Genomic DNA, 19311 nt, shown 5'->3' with positions numbered 1-19311 from the left:
CACTCCCATCCTCCTACTGCGCTGCAGCACATGCCAAGCAAACTCCACTTCCATGACCACTATAGAATAAAATATTACCCGCCTCTTCTGCCCTAGAACACTAAAATTATAGTTAGTGACATCAGCCTATCCACTAATTTGTATAAAATATTTTCTCACTATTTTCTGTTGTCTAAACCCGGCTGCGAAAAATACAGTAATTACCGCAGAGAAAAATAATTTGCCATAGAAATAGTTAACAGCAGACTGTCCCTCCTGCAGACTTCGGCTTATACTGTATTATTTTGCTGCGTTGCCACAGACTAATAGATTACAGTGTTTAATGGGAAGGCAAATGAAGGTGTTCCAGATTCCCTAACCTACATTGACTTACTCCTAGAAGCACAATGCCTTCAAAAATAGGAACTGCGCTTCCGAGATGAGCGGCACATCTATAATGAGAATGTAATGCAGGGTTTCCAGTTATTCCAGTGTCAGATAATAAAGCCTTTACTTCATGTAATCCCGGTTGGCCTCACCTGCAGTATGTGGTGTATATATATGGGGAGGTTTGACGAAAACTGGTGGGGGGGGGGGGTTCAACTCCCGGTCCCCCTGCTGATCAGCTGCCTGTTTCTAGGCCAGAGACATCACATGGTCCTATGTGCAGCTCAGTCTCATTCAAGTGAATGGACCGGGGCTGCAACACCAAGCACAACCGCCATACAGTGTATGACACCTTCCTTGGTATGCTGTCAAGAGGCTCCAGCTTCAGGTTAGCCCCCCCCCACAGTTACATGAACTTGGTAACCAAATGCTTTATTTTAGCTGTGACTTTTGCTCACTGGAGAATAGAACTTAAAGGGATTTCTGGGAGTCTGCTTATCCTGATGATAGGCCATCAGTTATAAATGAATTCGTTCCCCCGGCCTCTGACAATTAACAGAATCAAGATGCCCCTTCAATATATACACTGGGGCAACAAGTTGTCCATACGTGGACATTTGAGTACATGTGCAGTCTATTTTAATGCCTCACCTTTTTCCTTTAAGAATATATTTTTCAGCAGCTTTATCTACTTTCTGACAGATGAACTGGCCCATACTTACCAACAATTCAGTTAGTAAAATCGGGACAATACAGTATAACCACCTTCCCCGGGAATGCCCCGAACCCACCCAGAAACAACAACTTATAGGCAAAGTTTCTAAAAGAAGAAACAGGCACTCACCATCTGTATCATAGATTCAAAGTATAAAAATAAAACACATCCAATCATTAAAATGTATACATTTAGATAAAATTTAACCCAATAAAATACTATACTACTTTGCCACAGAATAGATTATATCTATTAATTCATCCAAGAGACCGTATTAAATCCAAATAAGTGTTTTGCGTTCACTAGACAGTGAATAGTGGACTAATATATCCTGTATATTATAGTGAAAATACGTAATAGTAGCACATTTCAAAAATTTCGGATATTTCCAATCCTAAAGAAACTCAATAAGGGATATAAAAAGTTCAAAATATACAGTGTTCAAAAGAGAATCTATGCATGTCCAAAAGAATATAGTCCGATTCTCTGTCTAATGTGCCGTATGGTGAGTATATTAGTAAATTAGTCTCTACTTACAGGAGACGGTATAGATATGGACTGACAGCGGGGTGCCTGTTTTTTCTAGTGAACGCAAAACACTTTTTTGGATTTAATACGGTCTCTTGGATGAATTAATAGATATAATCTATTCTGTGGCAAAGTAGTATAGTATTTTATTGGGTTAAATTGTATCTAAATGTATACATTTTAATGATTGGATGTGTTTTATAATAAATGTATTTTTATACTTTGAATCTATGATACAGATGGTGAGTGCCTGCTTTTTCTTTTAGAAACATTTTACTGTATGCTTTGTGACAGGGTGAGTCACTTAAAAAACAGAGCACCTCTACCATAGCTAAAAAAAACGGGGGGGGGGGGGGGAGCCACTATATACACTTGTTACATATAGGCAAAGTTTGCTTTAGCCCTGCGCACATTTTCGGCTCAGGAGAGAGCAAATCTGCCGGAACTGTCTCTGAAAATCAGGAACAATCCCAGCAAATTCTGGACAGTTGGCAACTATACTGACCTGTTACATGGCTTCACATGCTGTCCTGAGCAAAAGTAAATGTAGTTGATTAAAGAACTTACTGATCACGTCTTCAAGAGTTAAACAGAAACCGTAAAGTCAGTTTTTATTTTTAAATCTAAATGGGTCTAAAATTTGGTGCATTGTTTTATGTTGGTATATTGTTTTATGGTCATAGTTCTGTTTTCCGACACGAGAGTTCCAAATTCCCTACATGCTCATAGCGTTAAAGGAAATCTGTCACAGGTTTTATGGTGCTCTATCAGAGGACAGCATAAACTGGAGACAGATAGATACTCTGAGCAAAACTCTAGGTCACCTACTTGAATTAACCCAGTCATTTTGCTAGTCCAAATTGAGAAGCTCCAGTGGTTGAGTCCAGTCAGTACTCTGCATGAAGTCAGGAATCGGGGGCGGATTGGCCATAGATCTTACAGGGAAATTTCCCGGTGGGCCGCCTGGGCCCTCCTCACGACCGGCCAGTGGAAGTTTTTGAGAATGTATTTTGTACTGCTGGCAGTAGTTTGTGATGGACTGTGGTCTTTGGTTCTGTTGGGGTGGTATACTGTGCCACAATATGGTATAGATGGCCCTATCTTCCATCAATTTGGACCCAACTACAAAAATGGGGCAACTTTTTGTATTTTTTCCAGGGCCACTTTAAGTTCCCAATCCGCCCCTGTCAGGAATCCTCTTATTCATGAGCTGCTGGCTCTCCGACGGATCTTCTGCTGTTTGACATCTTTCGTTCCATAGAAATCAGTGATAAGGAATGGGCAGGTAGAGCCGGGAGCTCTGGGCTTGCAAGGTCAATTCAAGTAAATGACATAAAAAAAAAATTTCAGAGGATCTTTCACGTGTTTATGCCGCCCACAAATTGGAGGGCGGCTGCGCATGCGAAGTGTGCCCTCCTTCACTTGCGGGGCTCTGTTCTTGATATAGGTGCGGGTACTAGCGATATGCCCCCATTGTCCATGATGAGACAACCCCTTTAATATCAGAACCACTTGTAAAATTAAAATTAAATAGATATATTAGGCATCTGCTAAATGTCTCCTAGGAATCCTGGATTCAGCAGGACAGTCCGAGATTGCCAACACCACCTAAAAAGGTCTGTGACGATCAGGGGGGGGGGGGGGGGGACTTCACACTGAACACAGTAAGGGAAGGGGAACAGTAACTGGGCCTGGAAACTACAATGATGTTCCTCCAACACCTTGTGACGCAATTCCGGTGGCACAAATATAGAGTCTGGTGCGTCTCCCTGAGCCTCTTACACCTTTACCTCAAGGTCAGAGTAGAGGACAGATATCACCACCCCTTTAGACAGTATGACCTCTTTCACACGAGCGTGACGAATATAGAACATGCTGCATTTTTCACGCGACGCAGAACTGATGCGTGAAAAAAAAACACTGATGTACACAGAACCATTGAAATAAATGGGTCAGGATTCAGTGCGGGTGCTATGCGCGGAAAACTCACTCATGTGAAAGGGGCCTATGGAACTCAGGTTTTCAAAATCACCACCTCCAGGGAAACTACGTGACAAGGCGTCCGCCTTGACGTTCTTAATCCCAGGACGATAGGTGACAGTGAAATTGAATCTGGTGAAAAACAGGGCCCATCTGGCTTGTCTTGGGTTCAGTCGTTTCGCCGACTCCAGATAAGCCAGATTTTTGTGATCAGTGAATACCGTGATCGGATGAATTGCCCCTTCCAACCAATGACGCCATTCCTTAAAAGACAATTTAATGGCCAGCAACTGTGTTAGGCCTCATGCACACTGTTGTTCTGGTCCGCATCCGAGCCGCAGTTTTTCACTCCATGTGCTGTCCGCATCTGTTGCTCTGTTACGTAGCCCTGCAAAAAAAATATAACGTCCTATTCTTGTCCGTTTTGCGAACAAGAATAGGCATTTCTACAATGGGCCACCTGTTCCGTTCTGCAAATTACGGAAGGCACACAGGCAGCTTCCGTGTTTTGCGGATACGCAATTTGCGGACCGCAAAAAACGGAACGGTCGTGTACATGAGGCCTCACCTACATCATAATTTTTCTCAGCGGGGGATAGTTTTTGCGAGAAAAATGCACATGGTTGCCATTTAGCAGGTGATGGACCCTGTGACAAAACTGCTCCTACCCCCACCTCGGATGCGTCCACATCCACAATAAACGTTTGTGACTCATCTGGCTGCACCAATATGGGAGCAGAAGAGAAGCATTCCTTAATCGCAGAAAAGGCTTGCAACGCTGAATCAGACCATACAGAGACATCCATCCCTTTCTTAGTCATGTCCGTTAAGGGTTTTACTATTGTCGAATAATTCTTAATACATTTTCGGTAATAGTTAGTGAACCCTAAAAACCCATAAATCACTGCGAAAGGTGCACCACAATGATATGCAACTGACAACACTGGCTAATCCCTCAAGCTGATGTTAAGAGCTGAGACTTTAGCCAATTTTTTCCTGTCAGGAACACATCGGAGCCCTTTTGCACCACCGTCAAGGTATCTCAGTGTGGCATGGGTTCCTACCACTAGACTACCTACGGTGTGTGAACACGGTCTGAGGGGTGCTAAGATACAACTTACAACCAAGCTCCCACATACCTCCATAGTGAAATCACTCATATAGTGGGAGATATGATCAGGCTGTAAGCCCCACCACATAACGGGCCATGTGACACAGGCTACCAGATGCAACAGAATGCTACCAGCAGTACGCAATGGCACATTCTAAACATATCATGAAAAATAACTAAATAAAAGTGGCCTAAAAACTCCAAACACTGTGGCGTGTTTATAACCGGGGGAGCAATTCCTCTGCATGTGATCCGTTGCTAACGGCAATCCCCAGCAAAAATGCATACAATAGAGGATGTCGGCAGCGGACCACATGTACCACAATAGCATCCTACACAAGATGGGATAATGTGTAAATGCAAATATAAAAATACATAAATCACTGCGAAAGGTGCACCACAATGATATGCAACTGACAACACTGGCTAATCCCTCAAGCTGATGTTAAGAACTGAGACTTTAGCCAATAACCCTAAAAACCGCATAAGAGCCTTCAGATTTTCGGGTCGATCTCAGTTCAATACAGCACAGACTCTCAGGATCCATTCGAAAAACCGAAGATGACATCAGGTAGCCCAAAAACTGCATCTCGTGTACCGCAAAAACACACGTCTCTAATTTTGCAAACAATTTATTATCCCTTAGGATCTGTAACACCTGTCTCACATGATTCTGATGTGTCTCCATGTCTGGAGAATAAATAAGAATGTCATCCAAATACACGACCACAAACCTCCCCACCAGGTGATAAAAGATGTCATTCACAAAATGTTGAAAGACCGCTAGGGCATTGGTCAACCCGAAAGGCATGACCAGGTTCTCAAAGTGCCCCTCAGGAGTATTAAAAGCTGTCTTCCATTCATCCCCTTCCTTGATCCTAACAAGATTATATGCCCCCTTAAGTCCAACTTGAAGAACACCTTGGCACCAATAATCTGGTTAAACAAATCGGGAATCAAAGGAAGAGGGTAAGGATCACGGATAGTAATCTGATTGAGTTCACGAAAATCCAGACCTGGCCGAAGACCTCCATCCTTTTTTTTTTTTTTTTTTACATAAAAGAACCCTGAAGCCACTGGAGACTTGAAAGATCTTATGTGCCCTTTCTTCAAACTCTTGGCAATATATTCTCTCATGGCCTGCCTTTCAGGTTCAGAAAGATTATACAACCTAGATTTAGGCAATTTAGCCCCAGGAATAAGATTGACATGGCAATCATATTCCCGATAGGGAGGTAAATACTGACATCCACTCTCAGAAAACACATAAGCAAACTCGGATATAAAAGAGGGTACAGCCTTAGTAGTAATCACAGAAAAGGATGTATTGAGACAATTATCAGTGCAATAGTTCTCCCAATCCAGAATCTGCCTAGCTTGCCAATCAATTGGATTATGCTTGGTAAGCCACGTTAAACCCAGAACCATAGGTGCAGGGAGACCTTCAAAGACAAAACACAAGATAACTTCTTTATGAAAGTCACCTACTCCTAATCTTATATCATGCAAAACTTGTGACAAGCACTTCTGAGTAAGAGGGGCAGAATCAATAGAAAATACAGGAATGTCTTTTTTTAATGTACTTGGTGATAACCCGTGCATGCGGACAAACTGAGCATCAATCAGGTTCACCTCGGCCCCGCTGTCGATACATACTTAAATTCCCACAGTTTGACTCTAGCGCCACCTTGGCAGTCAGGAGAAATCGGGTACTACCAGCAAAGGACAAATGCACATTCTCTGACTCCCAACTCACACCTCCGATAGTCAGATGGGATTTAGACGTCCCTTTTTGTTTCTCTTTTTGCCGCTGAATGCTTGGACATATATTGATAAAATGTCCCCTTTGACCGCAGAAAAAACATACTGTCTGCTTCAACTCCTACTTTTGCAAGCAGATCCAGTAGTCGCTCCCCATAACTGCATGGGTTACTCCCTAGGTATAAGCTCAGGAGTCTCTTCACCCAAAGAGTCAAAGGAATATGGTACGTTATGTAATAGAACGTCCTGAGAGAGCGGGCCCTTAGATCTCTCTCTCTCAGGCGTCTATCAATACGTACGGCCAAAGACATAACGGCTTCCAAAGACTCAGGATTCTCATGAAAGGCCAAAGCGTCCTTTAGCCTCTTAGATAATCCCTGACAAAACTGGCTACGGAGAGCTGGATCGTTCCACACAGTATTCGTAGCCCACCTCCTAAATTCAGAACAATAGATCTCTGCCGAATGCTCTCACTGACGCAGGCTGCGTAATTTAGTCTCGGCCAGGGAGGTTCGGTCCGGGTCATCATTGATGAGACCTAAAGCTCTGAAAAATGCATCTACTGATCGGAGAGACTGTGATCCGGTCTGCAGAGAAAAAGCCCAAGACTGGGCGTCCCCTTTAAGCAACAAAATAATCACACCCACTCTCTGGCTCTCATCCCCAGATGAGTGTGGACGCATGTTAAAGTACCATTTACACGCTTCCCTAAACCGAATGAAATTATCACTCGAGAATCTATCCGGGAGAGCAACTTTAGGTTCAGGACAGGTCAGGTAATCACTACTAGGATCAGCCAACAGTGGTCTCTGCATCTGTGAGATGGTCAAGCGGAGGTCAGCTACCTCCAGAGACAGCCCCTGCAGCTGTCCGGTCAGTGCAGCGATAACATCCATGGCTGAACTGATACAGACAACAAAATGACGGTTATTCAGCGGTTTATAATGTCATGATCAGTGTGTGGGGGAAACTCCACACTGAACACAGGAGGGAAGGGGAACAGTAACTGGGCCTGGAAACTAGGGAAGGAACAGGTCACCTCCTAAACAACCCTAATCCAGGCCCTAACTACCTATCAATATGAATAGACCTTGAAGGTAACTCATGTGCAGTATACCTAGGACCTTATTTCCCTATAAGGCCCTGGAATAAGGTTAGGACCAGAGACAACCCATTCCTCCCCAGATGGACGAATGGAAGTCTCTGTCTCAGGCCCAGATACAAACAACCAGGAATATAAGAAACACAAAACAATAAGAAAAGATAAGACTTAGCTTAAAGTAGAAAACTGGCAACTCCAGAAGCACCACAGAGTACAACCGACCAGCTAGTAAAAAGACAGGAAGAAAATCTATAAACCACACCTCCAAGAGTGAGAAGCGTCTACTTATGGGGAAGGTAAATTACCAACAAGCAACACTTGAAGCAAGGGGTGTGGCATTCATCAAAACACAGACACAATAACATCCACAAGGAACTTATCAATTTAACCCACGTGTTGCCAGTCTCTCTGATCTCCTGGTACCTGCCACGGGAACATCCGTGACAAGGTCATATTCCTCTCCCACCAGGACCCATTGATAACTGATCTGAAGTTTTAAGAACATATAGTGGAGATATATTCCATGTAGGCTCATATAAATATACAAGTTATTAGGAAAGTAATTAAATGAGCTTACTGTCATCTGCAGTAATACCGGGATTTAGATAAGTATTTCTTGTATTATAATTAATATGATTCTGGAATTATTGGACTCTCCTGTGATGTGTGGCGCAAAGTGGAATTGTACAACTTAACATCAGAGACAATGGAGCAGATTTGTCATTAATGTTAAGGTACATTCACATGACTATGTATACTGTGGTCCGCAAAATGTGGATCCGCAAAAAAGATGGATAATGTCCGTGTTGTATCCGTTTTTTGTGGACCCATTGTAATAATGCCTATTCTTGTCTGCCATACGGGCAAGTGTAAGACATGTTCTATCTTTTTTGCGGGGCTGCAGAATGGAAATACGGATGCGGACAACACCCAGTATGCTGTCCGCATTTTTTTTCTGGCCCCATTGAAATGAATAGGCCGACATCTGGTCCGCAAAAAAAAATGCGGTTTGGATTTGGAGGAAATATTCTAACTAGGGCTGCAACGATTAATCTAAGTTATCGATAATATTCGATAACGGAATTCGTTGTCAACGAATCCCGTTATCGAATAATCGGCCGATTCGTTGATATGCGGGCGGGAGCGGGCAGTCAGGCACTATCCCTGCGGGTCCTTGAACTTTAGATCACCGCATCTTCTTTTACCTTACAATGAAGCTCCAGTAACAGGCAGAGCGGGCGGCGGCGTAACGTCACTTACTCACGTGACGCGCATGCTCCGCCTGCTTCATTCATAAAGTAGGTGGAGCAGGCACGTCACGTGAGTAAGTGACGTTACGCCGCCGCCCGCTCTGCCTGTTACTGGAGCTTCATTGTAAGGTAAAAGAAGATGCAGTGATTTAAAGTAAAAGTTACTGCTGGTTAAGGAATACTGCTGTGAGAGGCGGGGCCGGGGCTGTTATGGGGAGGGGGATCTGTGTATGGCACTGTTATGGAGGGGATCTGTGTATGGCACTGTTATGGGGAGGGGGATCTGTGGATGACACTGCTATGGGAGAGATCTGTGGATGACACATATAGCATAAGATGCTATATAGTGCCATCCATAGATCCCCCCCATAGCATAGTCATCCATAGATCCCCCCATAGCATAGTCATCCACAGGTCCCCCTCCCCATAACATTGTCATCCACAGGTCCCCCTCCCCATAACATTGTCATCCACAGGTCCCCCTCCCCATAACAGTGCACAGATCCCCCTCCCATAACAGTGCCATCCACCGATCCCCTCCATAACAGTGCCATCCACAGAACCCCTCCATAAAAGTGCCATCCACAGATCCCCCATAACAGTGCCATTCACAATTTGTTTTAATATGGCCTTTGAACATTATTTTTCAAGTAAAATCATATAAACCCCTTTTTATTGTCATTTTGGTGTTTTTCCCGATTAATCGATGAAATTATCGACAACTAATCGATTATTCAAATAATCGTTAGCTGCAGCCCTAATTAAAAAGGTTGTGTGAATGGGGCCTTATATGAATTGGTTCTGACACCATGTAAAATAGAGACATCTATTAGATGTCTCTAATGCTAACACCACAAGCACTGGGCCAGATCTCCCTCATCTTACATTTACTCCATTAAAACTTCTGTCTTTAGAATTTGGTAAATGTTTTGTCCCCTTTGAAAGACTAAACCGGACTATTTCAGGGGGTTCCGCTAACCATCTAATGTATCTGGGGGGGGTCACCAGACTAGCATTCAGCCGACCATTAGCTAAAGTGTATGGGGAGCTGACAGAGGAGCTGTCACATCTCCTGATGTCCCTTTTTTAGAAAATACTTTTATTCCCCATAAATGAACATTTCTGGAGCATCTTTCCTTTGAACTCTATGTTGTGCTATTACTCTGTTATTACTTCCTCGTGCACACATCACTGCTGCAGCCATTGATTGTCCAGCAACGGTCATGTGCGTTTAGTCAAGACAATCAGTCAAAGCAATCATTATCCAAATATTGGTTTGGATTTCTCTTTTTGGCTTACATCGAAATGACGGCTCCAGGGCAAAGACTTAAAGGGGTTATCCAAGACCTATAATGCCACCCATATGCCCGGGCCCCTCAAACAGATTGTACTTACCTCACTCCCCGACACCCGCGTCATCTCTGATGCCGGCACAGCCGCCGCTGCATCTCTCCGCCGACAGATAGGAGGCCACAATGGGAATGAGCCTCCCTAGCATCATGGGTGACGCTAGGGAGGCTCGTTCTTTATTATATAACAGGAGTCTTTGAGCTCTTTAGACAACAGAACTGAGGTACAAGGCATTAAAACACAACCCCAATTCCAAAAAAGATGGGATGCAGTGTAAAATGTAAATAAAAACAGAATGCAATGATTTGTAAGTCTTATAGAGCCATATTTTATTCACATAAGAGCATGGAACACATTTCAGATATTGAGAGCTATTTTACGATTTCTTGACAAATTAACTCATTTAGAACTTTATGGCCAGTGATGGCCAGTTCGCCGGGTTCGCCCGCGAACACATGCGGGCTGCCATCTTAAATCACAAGTCCAGCGATGCACAGGTAAGCCCTTACCTGTGCCTGCGCCGTGAGCCGGTCTGAAACAAATGCGGTCACCGCATCATTTGGTTGAATGAAAAATCCCAGCAGACGTGACTTGAATGCTCATAGGAATTTTATTGCCATATAACAATATGTCCCATATCCTAGGACGCGTTTCGGCTAGACAGCCTTTTTCAACAAGCTACTTGTTGAAAAAGGCTGTCTAGCCGAAACACGTCCTAGGATATGGGACATATTGTTATATGGCAATAAAATTCCTATGAGCATTCAAGTCACGTCTGCTGGGATTTTTCATTCAACTGCACGTGGAACCGGTCCTATCCCGCGCGGCGTGCATCTAGCGAGTGCTGGCCGACTCATCTTCACCGCATCATTTGGGACATTTTCTTGGGAGAGGGATATTGTATGTGCATTTTATTGATATATGTATTTCTGGAAGTTCAAATTAAATAAGAGTGATATTAATGACATATTTTCCAATCATTCATGTGTGATTTTGTGATATAGGAGTTATAGGATATAGGAGAAATTTGGTACACATAGGATAGAGAATCAAAGCGGCATCCTCTTAAGGCCTCATGCACACGACTGTTGTTGTGTTCCGTTCCGCAAAATGGGGTTCCGTTGTTCCGTGATCCGTTTCCGTTTTTGTTTCCGTGTGTCTTCCTTTATTTTTGGAGGACCACCAGACATAAAGGAAAGTAAAAAAAAGTCTAAGACAGGTTTGCCATGCAAATGATAGGAAAAAAACGGGCGCGGACGACAATCTTGTGTGCCTCCGCGTTTTTCTGCGAACCGTTTTCCACGAAAATAATAGGTCAGGTTATATTTTTTTGACGGACTGGAACCACGGATCACGGACGGCAAACGGTGCATCAGCCGAGTTTTCAACGGACCCATTGAAAGTCAATGGGTCCGCAGAAAATCACGAAAAACGGCACAACGGACACGGAATAAAACAACGGTCGTGTGCATGAGGCCTTATTGTGTATAACAGTACTGCTGCTGAAGCAGATGAGAAAGTAGAAATTTACGTGTTGATTTTTATTTTATTTTATTTGAGTGCTACATTTTATTTGAGTGTAATAAATATTACTTTTTGATACAGTTCCCGGTGATCGAGTGCCTGTTGGCTTACCAATTAAAAATCTATTACTACATTTATGGACATTGGGGTAGTCCACTAGCGGTGCACCGAATCCAGTGCCTTAACAGGTGTAACCACTATATTTGTGTATATGTATATCCATTATCATGTTCTGGAAATCGCTGCCTGGGCTCAGGAACACTTCCAGAAATCATTGTCTATGAACACAGTTCGCCGTGCCATCCACAAAGAAGAAGCTATTTGTCAACACGATACAGAAATGCCACCGTCTTCTCTGAGCCAAAGCTCATTTAAAATGGACAGAGGCATCCGATGAATCAAAATTTGACTTTTTTTTTTTAAACCATGGACACCGTGTTCTGCCAACTTAGGAGGAGAGGGACCACCTAGATTGGTATCAGAACACAGTCCAAAAGCCTGATGGTATGGGGTTGCATTAGTGCCTATGACGTGGCCAACGTAACATCTGGAAAGGCACGATCAATGCTGAAAAGTATATAGAGGGTTTAGAACAACGTATGCTCCCATCAGACGTCTCTTTCAGGGAAGGCCTTGTATATTTCAGCAAGACAATGCTAAAGCACATACTGTATCCTTCACAACAGCATGGCTTCACAGAAGAAGACTTAGGGTGCTGAACTGGCCTGCCTGCAGTCCCGACCTTTCATTGATAGAAAACATTTGGCACGTCATGAAATTAAAAATTAGGCAAAGAAGACCCCGGACTGTTGAATCCTACAGAGAAGAATGGGACAGCATTCCTCTCCCAAAACGCCAGCAATTTGTCTCCTTAATTTCCAGACATTGGTGGCGGCTGCACTTTATTGAACAACTTGTCGCAAAGTCAAGAACGTAACCAGAGATCAACAGAATAGCAGTCAGGATGGAAAAGGCTGGAGGAAGAAAAGGAGCCGTAATCAGGACTCAATACCAAGAGCTGAACTGCAGTAATCAACTGACAATCCTACGGAAGCATAATCCATCAACAAGCCAGGAACCATTGTTTTGAGCACCTATTATTTGTACCAATGACAAAAATCATTAAATCATCTTATTTTCAAGCATATTTACAGAATATTATTACACTACTGAAATACAATGTTCTCATGTTTTTTGTCCTATAGGTGTTACAATAGTTGCTGTTATGAATAGTTGCTGTTCTTGTGTCTTCCTCAAATCATTGGAAAAGGACACAATAAACTTTAATAGAATGGGTAAAATATGGAGCATAATGAAATGTAATCGCGGAATTCCTGCACAAAGGAAATACTAGGCTTCGAGATTCAACTGGTAAACAAGACAAAACCAAACAAATATCTAAAAAAATTTATAAAATCTATATTTTATTCATATTTTTGGAATATATTTATAACAGATTGTGGGTGTTTTTGTCTCTTGATTTATAAGTTTTGAAAATAATGCATGTAAAAATATGAAAAAAATCCTCCTCCTTTCAGAATGAAACGCCATAAAGCATTTGCCTTAGGCAGGGTTTCCACGTACTGGCTGCAGAGTAAGGGCTCATGCACATGGCCGTTGTTTCGCTGTGCCCGTATTGCGGCCCACACTTGAATGGGTCCGCAATCCGGAAGGTCGGTGCGGAATGGAGGCACGGAACCCCACAGAAGCAGTACGGAGCGCTTTCTTGAGGTTTCTGTCTGTGCCTCCGCACCGCAAAAAATGCAGTGTGGACAGATCACGGACCCATTCCAGTTGCATGGATGGTGCCCGTGCATTAGGGACCTCAAATTGCAGCCCCCAATGCACGGAACGGCCGAACAACGGCTGTGTTAATGAGTCCTAAGAGTGTGCAGCAAGGAAACCCGGCGAGGTGTCGTGCGAATTGGCACTGTTTCCTATTCCGGTAAAGCACATAACAAAATGTGCTTCACCTCTTCTTACCGAGAACCGCAGCAATTCATGGCAAACCACTGGGATTTGTGATGGCAAACATGAGATTGAATCTATGGATGTGTAAAAGAGAGCTGCATCCTTACAGTGCAAATTTGGTTTTCTTTTTGTAAGCCTAAATCAGGAGTAGGCCCTCATCAGAGGAACGGTTTAACAAAAGTTTAATTTTTTTCCTTTTGCACTGAATTCTGCTTTTAGAAAAAAAAAAAAAAAAAGGGGGTCTGTGTGGACAAAGCCTAACAAAAATATGGCAGGGAGTTGTTGGGCTGGTTTAACAGAAGCAAGATAAAAGTTGTTTTTATTTTTTATTTTTATGTATTCTAGGTTCAGATTCAAAACCACCGATCCGATTTCTTGGGAGGATTTTCTGCAAAGGTTCAGAAGACCTGCTGGTATTGAAAATGGGCAAACTCTGCCAATGAAATCAAATCACAGGTGATGAATCTGTTCGCCCTAAATCCAGTTATTCCTATACAACTCTAGAGTTGACACTTCATTCTGTGTCCAACGTGTGGAGCAACATATAGAGAAGTGAGGGGTGGGGGGAAGGATGGATGTGTAAAAGAGTGCTTGGTATATTTAACTTAGGGAGAGTCTTTGAGCAGTATTGTACTAAGAGGTAGCCCTATCCCTGAGATATAGTAGCTTCATATACAAACCAGAGAAAAATAGAACTCATTCCCGATTGAAGTTTCAGGCTCCTCTTTAAAGGCTTTATTGATGAAAATCGGAATAATTGATTTTAAGTGTCTAGTGAAACAACAGACAAAAGAACCAGATGCCACACCAATCTCACACCACAGGCTCCATAACAGTCTTAGACTTGTAGTCCATCGGATATAACTCAGGTGGTGCTCTACACTGCTTCCGAATACCACGCATACATAGGAATCCAAATAGAGGAAAGAAATGTCCACATGGCACTCACTATTCTAATCACAGAGGTAACTTTACTGGATCAAAACCATAAAAACTGTACCATATACACAAGTCCCTTCTCATGGATCAGTACAGTGCACCTTAACGGGATGAGAAACGGCCATCATGCTAATTCACGAGAAGGAACCTGCTATCCTGCACCCTTGTGTATATGGTACACTTTGTACAGATTTAATTCAATAAAGATATAAGTGATTTTAATGGTGAGCGTCATATGGGTATTCCTTTCCTCCATTGGATTCCTGTTGATTTAAGCTTTAGTTTTTTATTACATAATGAAAAGGGTTTTGTGAGATTGTTTTTACTGGTGACATCCTCTGGATAGATCATCATCAGTATCGGATCGGTGGGGGTCCGACCCCCGGGACCCCCGGCGATCAGCTGTTTTGAGAAGGCCGCTGCTATGAGCGCCGCTGCCTTCTTGCAGCTCACTAAGAACAGTGCTGTACATTGTATAACGGCTGTGCTTGGTATCGCAGCTCAGCCCCATTCAACTTGAATGGGGCTGAGCCGCTCCTAGGCCATGGGATTGATAAACGTGTTGTCACTCGGCCTAGAGAGAAGGTCGGGGCACTCATCAGAGGATAGGTCATCGGTAAAACAATCTCGGAAAACCCCTTTAAGTAGTATAGATGAAAATAGAGAATTTTGTAATATATTTTTCTGCTCGTATTTCCCTCCCCTTGTGTACTGATCACCGTTTCTGGTTTGACTAATCAAATTGGTATATGAAAGTGCATACACAGCCCAATAAAGTCTATGGAGAGGGGAAGTAAAGGACAAAATGCTGAGGCAGACAGGAGCCAGGGAGAGAGTGACCAGACGTGGCTGCACCTACTACTGAGTAATTTATCTCACCCAGAGCTGGATTTTTAAGTAAAATACACTGCCTGTCCAAAAAAAAAAAAAAAGTCGCCACCTGGATTTAACTAAGCAAATAGTTATGAGCCTCCTATTGGGTTATTACCGGTACTGCATGGGCGATTATCTTTCAGCTGGCAACAAGTTATTTAACCCCAACTGGTGCAATGAGTTGCTTCTCATTTCTTAAACAACCATGTCGAAAGACACATCTCGTGGTCGTGGAAAAAATGTTAGTCTGTTTGAGAAGGATCAAATCATTGGCATGTATCAAGCAGAGAAAACATCTAAGGAGATTGAAGAAACTACTAAAATTGGGGTAAGAACTGTCCAACGCATTATTAAAAACTAGAAGGATAGTGGGGACCCATAGTATTCGAGGAAGAAATGTGGCGGGAAAAAAAATCCTGAATGATCGTGATCGGCGATGACTTAAACGTTTGGTGAAATCAAATCGAAGAAAAACAACAGCAGAACTCGGGGCTATGTTTAATAGTGAAAGTAAGAGCATTTCCACACGCACAATGCGAAGGGAACTCAAGGGATTGGGACTGAACAGCTGTGTAGTTGTAAGAAAACCACTAATCAGTGAGGCAAACCAGAAAAAAAAGGCTTCAATTTGCTAGGGAGCATAAAGATTGGACTCTGGAGCAATGGAAGAAGGTCATGTGGTCTGATGAGTCCAGATTTACCCTGTTCCAGAGTGATGGGCGCATCAGGGTAAGAAGAGAGGCAGATGAAGTGATGCACCCATCATGCCTAGTGCCTACTGTACAAGCCTAGGGGGCAGTACTATGATCTGGGGTTGCTGCAGTTGGTCAGGTCTAGGTTCAGCAACAGTATGTGCTCCAAGAATGAGGTCAGCTGACTACCTGGACATACTGAATGACCAGGTTATTCCATCAATGGATTTTTTTCTTCCCTGATCGCACGGGCATATTCCAAGATGACAATGCCAGGATTCATCGGGCTCAAATTGTGAAAGAGTGGTTCAGGGAGCCTGAGACATCATTTTCACACATGGATTGGCCACCACAGAGTCCAGACCTTAACCCCATTGAGAATCTTTGAGATGTGCTGGAGAAGGCTTTGCGCAGCAGTCAGACTCTACCATCATCAATGCAAGATCTTGGTGAAAAATGTATGCAACACTGGATGGAAATAAATCTTGTGACATTACGGAAGCTTATCGAAACAATGCCACAGTGAATGCGTGTCGTAATCAAAGCTAAAGGCTTTTTTTTGGTGGCGACTTTTTTTTGGGACAAGCAGTGTATTATCCAGCTCTGGAGTGAGATATATCACTCACTAGATGCGGCAGCCACATCGGGTCTCTGCCCTCTATCTGCTGTAAGCTGATCTTTCACATGAACAGATTTGATCAGTCAATTCAAACAGTGATGAGGTCAGGGCCAGTAGAGAGGGAAATAAGGGTAGAAACTAAAACATTTTTTAAATAAAATATATTGCAAAGTTCACTTTTTCTCCTATACCTGTACTATTAAATTATGAAATTTAGAAAAAAAAAGTTTAGGTGCCCTTTAATCCACTCTGTATCTGCGGTAAATAGGTTGTGGTAAGCTCTAGTCTGGTTGAATGTGGTCAGATTATTGATCTCCCAGTTTTGCATTTTAGGGTCAATTCGGTAAAAGCCAAAGACCTACATTTTTCAAATGATCACATACTTCAGAAACTTCACCAGCACTTTCAAGAAGCATATCCATCCTTAAAACAAGCATTTCTTGTACTTGATGAGGTAAGTAGTTGTAATAAATGGTATCTACCTATCGTATTGGTGATTTAGGGGAAAGGTGGTCACTTTGAAGTGAGGTCACCAGGGCTGCAGTGCTTTTATCATGGGCTGCAGATCGGTCCTTATTTTTAGAACCTCTGGTCTAGATGGTCCATTATTTCCTTTTGTCCATATTTACATTATTAACATAGGGGAACCCCTGAAACTGTTTTGACTTCTAGCCCTCATGTCTACTTCAGAGTAGGGTGTGTGCATCACCTAGATTTACAGGTGAGAGGCTGCACTCACTTCTTGGAGACCGTATAAGTCTATTGACACTTTTCTATCCATTAACTCCCATGTATTGCAGCTGCCATAAAGCAAATACTGCTGCACTCACAGAACTTAAAGGAGTTGTCCGGAATTTTTATATTGATGGCCTATCCTGAGGATAGGTCATCAATATCTAATCGGTGGGGGTCCACCAATCAGCTATTTGAAGAGGCTGCGACCTCTTCCTAGGCCAGTGATGTCACATTGGTAACATTGCCTATGCTCAGCTCAGTCCCATTCAAGTCTATAGGGCTGAGCTGCAATACCAAGCACCGCCACTGTACAAAGTACAGCGCTGTGCTTGGTAAGCTGCGAGGAGGCTGCAACACTCACTAGAGCACCAATCAAATACTGATGACCTATCTTGAGGATAGGCCATTAGTATAAAAATCCTAGACAACCCTTAATAAGTTTTTGACAGTTATGATAATATACTGCATAGACTTTTCTCTGCATGCACCAATCTCTAGATTAGCAACATGATCCAATCCAAACCTGATTGTATGTTGTATTGGGTTCAGGAGATAAATACAAGTTAAATAATTTTTAGTTTTGGCAAGGACATCAACTAGATGGCATGAAAAAAGTGAGCAGCGCAGCTCTGAAGGCACATTTTTTTTCCGTGTTGTTCCTTTTCTCTCACAAAATAGAAGCGCTTACCTCTAGCATCCCATGGAAATGTGACACACCTCAGCGTTGAGCACTGGTTGTGCTTCCATTGCTGTGTAAAAACTCATATTTGTATTCTGCTGAGCAACCATTAGGATAAGATACTCATTAGGGAGTATGAAGAACTAATAATTATTAAAGAAGAACTCCCGCAAAAATGTTTATTCTCTGACCTGTTAGAAAGGTACATGATGTAATCTGTAGTAAGGGTAATCTTCTTACCAGTGACTGTATATGTGAGTTATAACCTCACTTCTGATCCTCAGCTGTGTCATGTGACCAACTCTCTCTCTCTAATCCCCAACTGACACAGGGCAGGAAGTCAGTTACATCTCTATTTATTCCTATGAGACTGAGAGTGAGGCTCCCATAGGAATACATAGAGAAACTGACTTCCTGTCCACACATAAAATGCTGTGTTATATGGAAACTCTGATTGCTGGTCACATGACACAGCTGAGGATCAGAGGGGAGGGGATACCTCACAAATACAGACACGGGTAGGAATATTACATTCACCAAAGATTACATCATGTACCTTTCTAGGAGGTCAGAGAATAATTTTTTTTGCGGAAGTTGTTCTTTAATTACAATGATAGACTACCAATTCTTGATGGCGCTAACATTGCTGCTTTCTCCCAGAAGCAGTGCCACACCTATCCACAGGTTGCGTGCAGTACTGCATCTGAGCCCTTCACTTCTATGGAGCTACAATATTAGGCCTCATGCACACGGACGTTTTTTTTTGCGGTCCGCAAAAACGGTTTCCGCTGTACCGTGATCCGTGTCCGTATTTTCATCCGTGGGTCTTCCTTGATTTTTGGAGCATCCACGGACATGAAAAGTGAAAAAAAAATAATAAGTCACGTTTGCATTGAAAATGATAGGAAAAACGGACACAGATCACGGACGCGGATGACTATCTTGTGTGCATCCGTGATTTTTCACGGACCAATTGACTTGAATGGGTCCGTGAACTGTTGTCCGTGAAAAAAATAGGACAGGTCATATTTTTTTCACGGACTGGAAAAACGGATTACGGACGCGGAAGCCAAACGGTGCATTTTCCGATTTTTCCACGGACCCATTGAAAGTGAA

The 19311-nt window shown here is 42.9% G+C and overlaps 1 protein-coding gene across 2 annotated transcripts in view; it reads left to right on the top strand.

The window, feature by feature from the left end:
- The window catches only part of EFCAB6 (EF-hand calcium binding domain 6), a 180030-nt gene that overhangs the window by 84280 nt on the left and 76439 nt on the right, over window positions 1-19311 (top strand). For both annotated transcript variants that reach the window (XM_040439180.1, XM_040439181.1), the window contains 2 exons: window positions 14004-14114; window positions 17115-17235. In XM_040439180.1, coding sequence (XP_040295114.1) covers window positions 14004-14114; window positions 17115-17235 — 232 coding nt within the window. The remainder of the gene's footprint in view (window positions 1-14003; window positions 14115-17114; window positions 17236-19311) is intronic.

The sequence above is a fragment of the Bufo bufo genome, chromosome 1, assembly GCF_905171765.1.
Source record: "Bufo bufo chromosome 1, aBufBuf1.1, whole genome shotgun sequence".
Classification (NCBI taxonomy): domain Eukaryota; kingdom Metazoa; phylum Chordata; class Amphibia; order Anura; family Bufonidae; genus Bufo; species Bufo bufo.
Note: the sequence above shows the minus strand (reverse complement) of the source record. Positions and strands in the feature narration are given on the sequence as shown.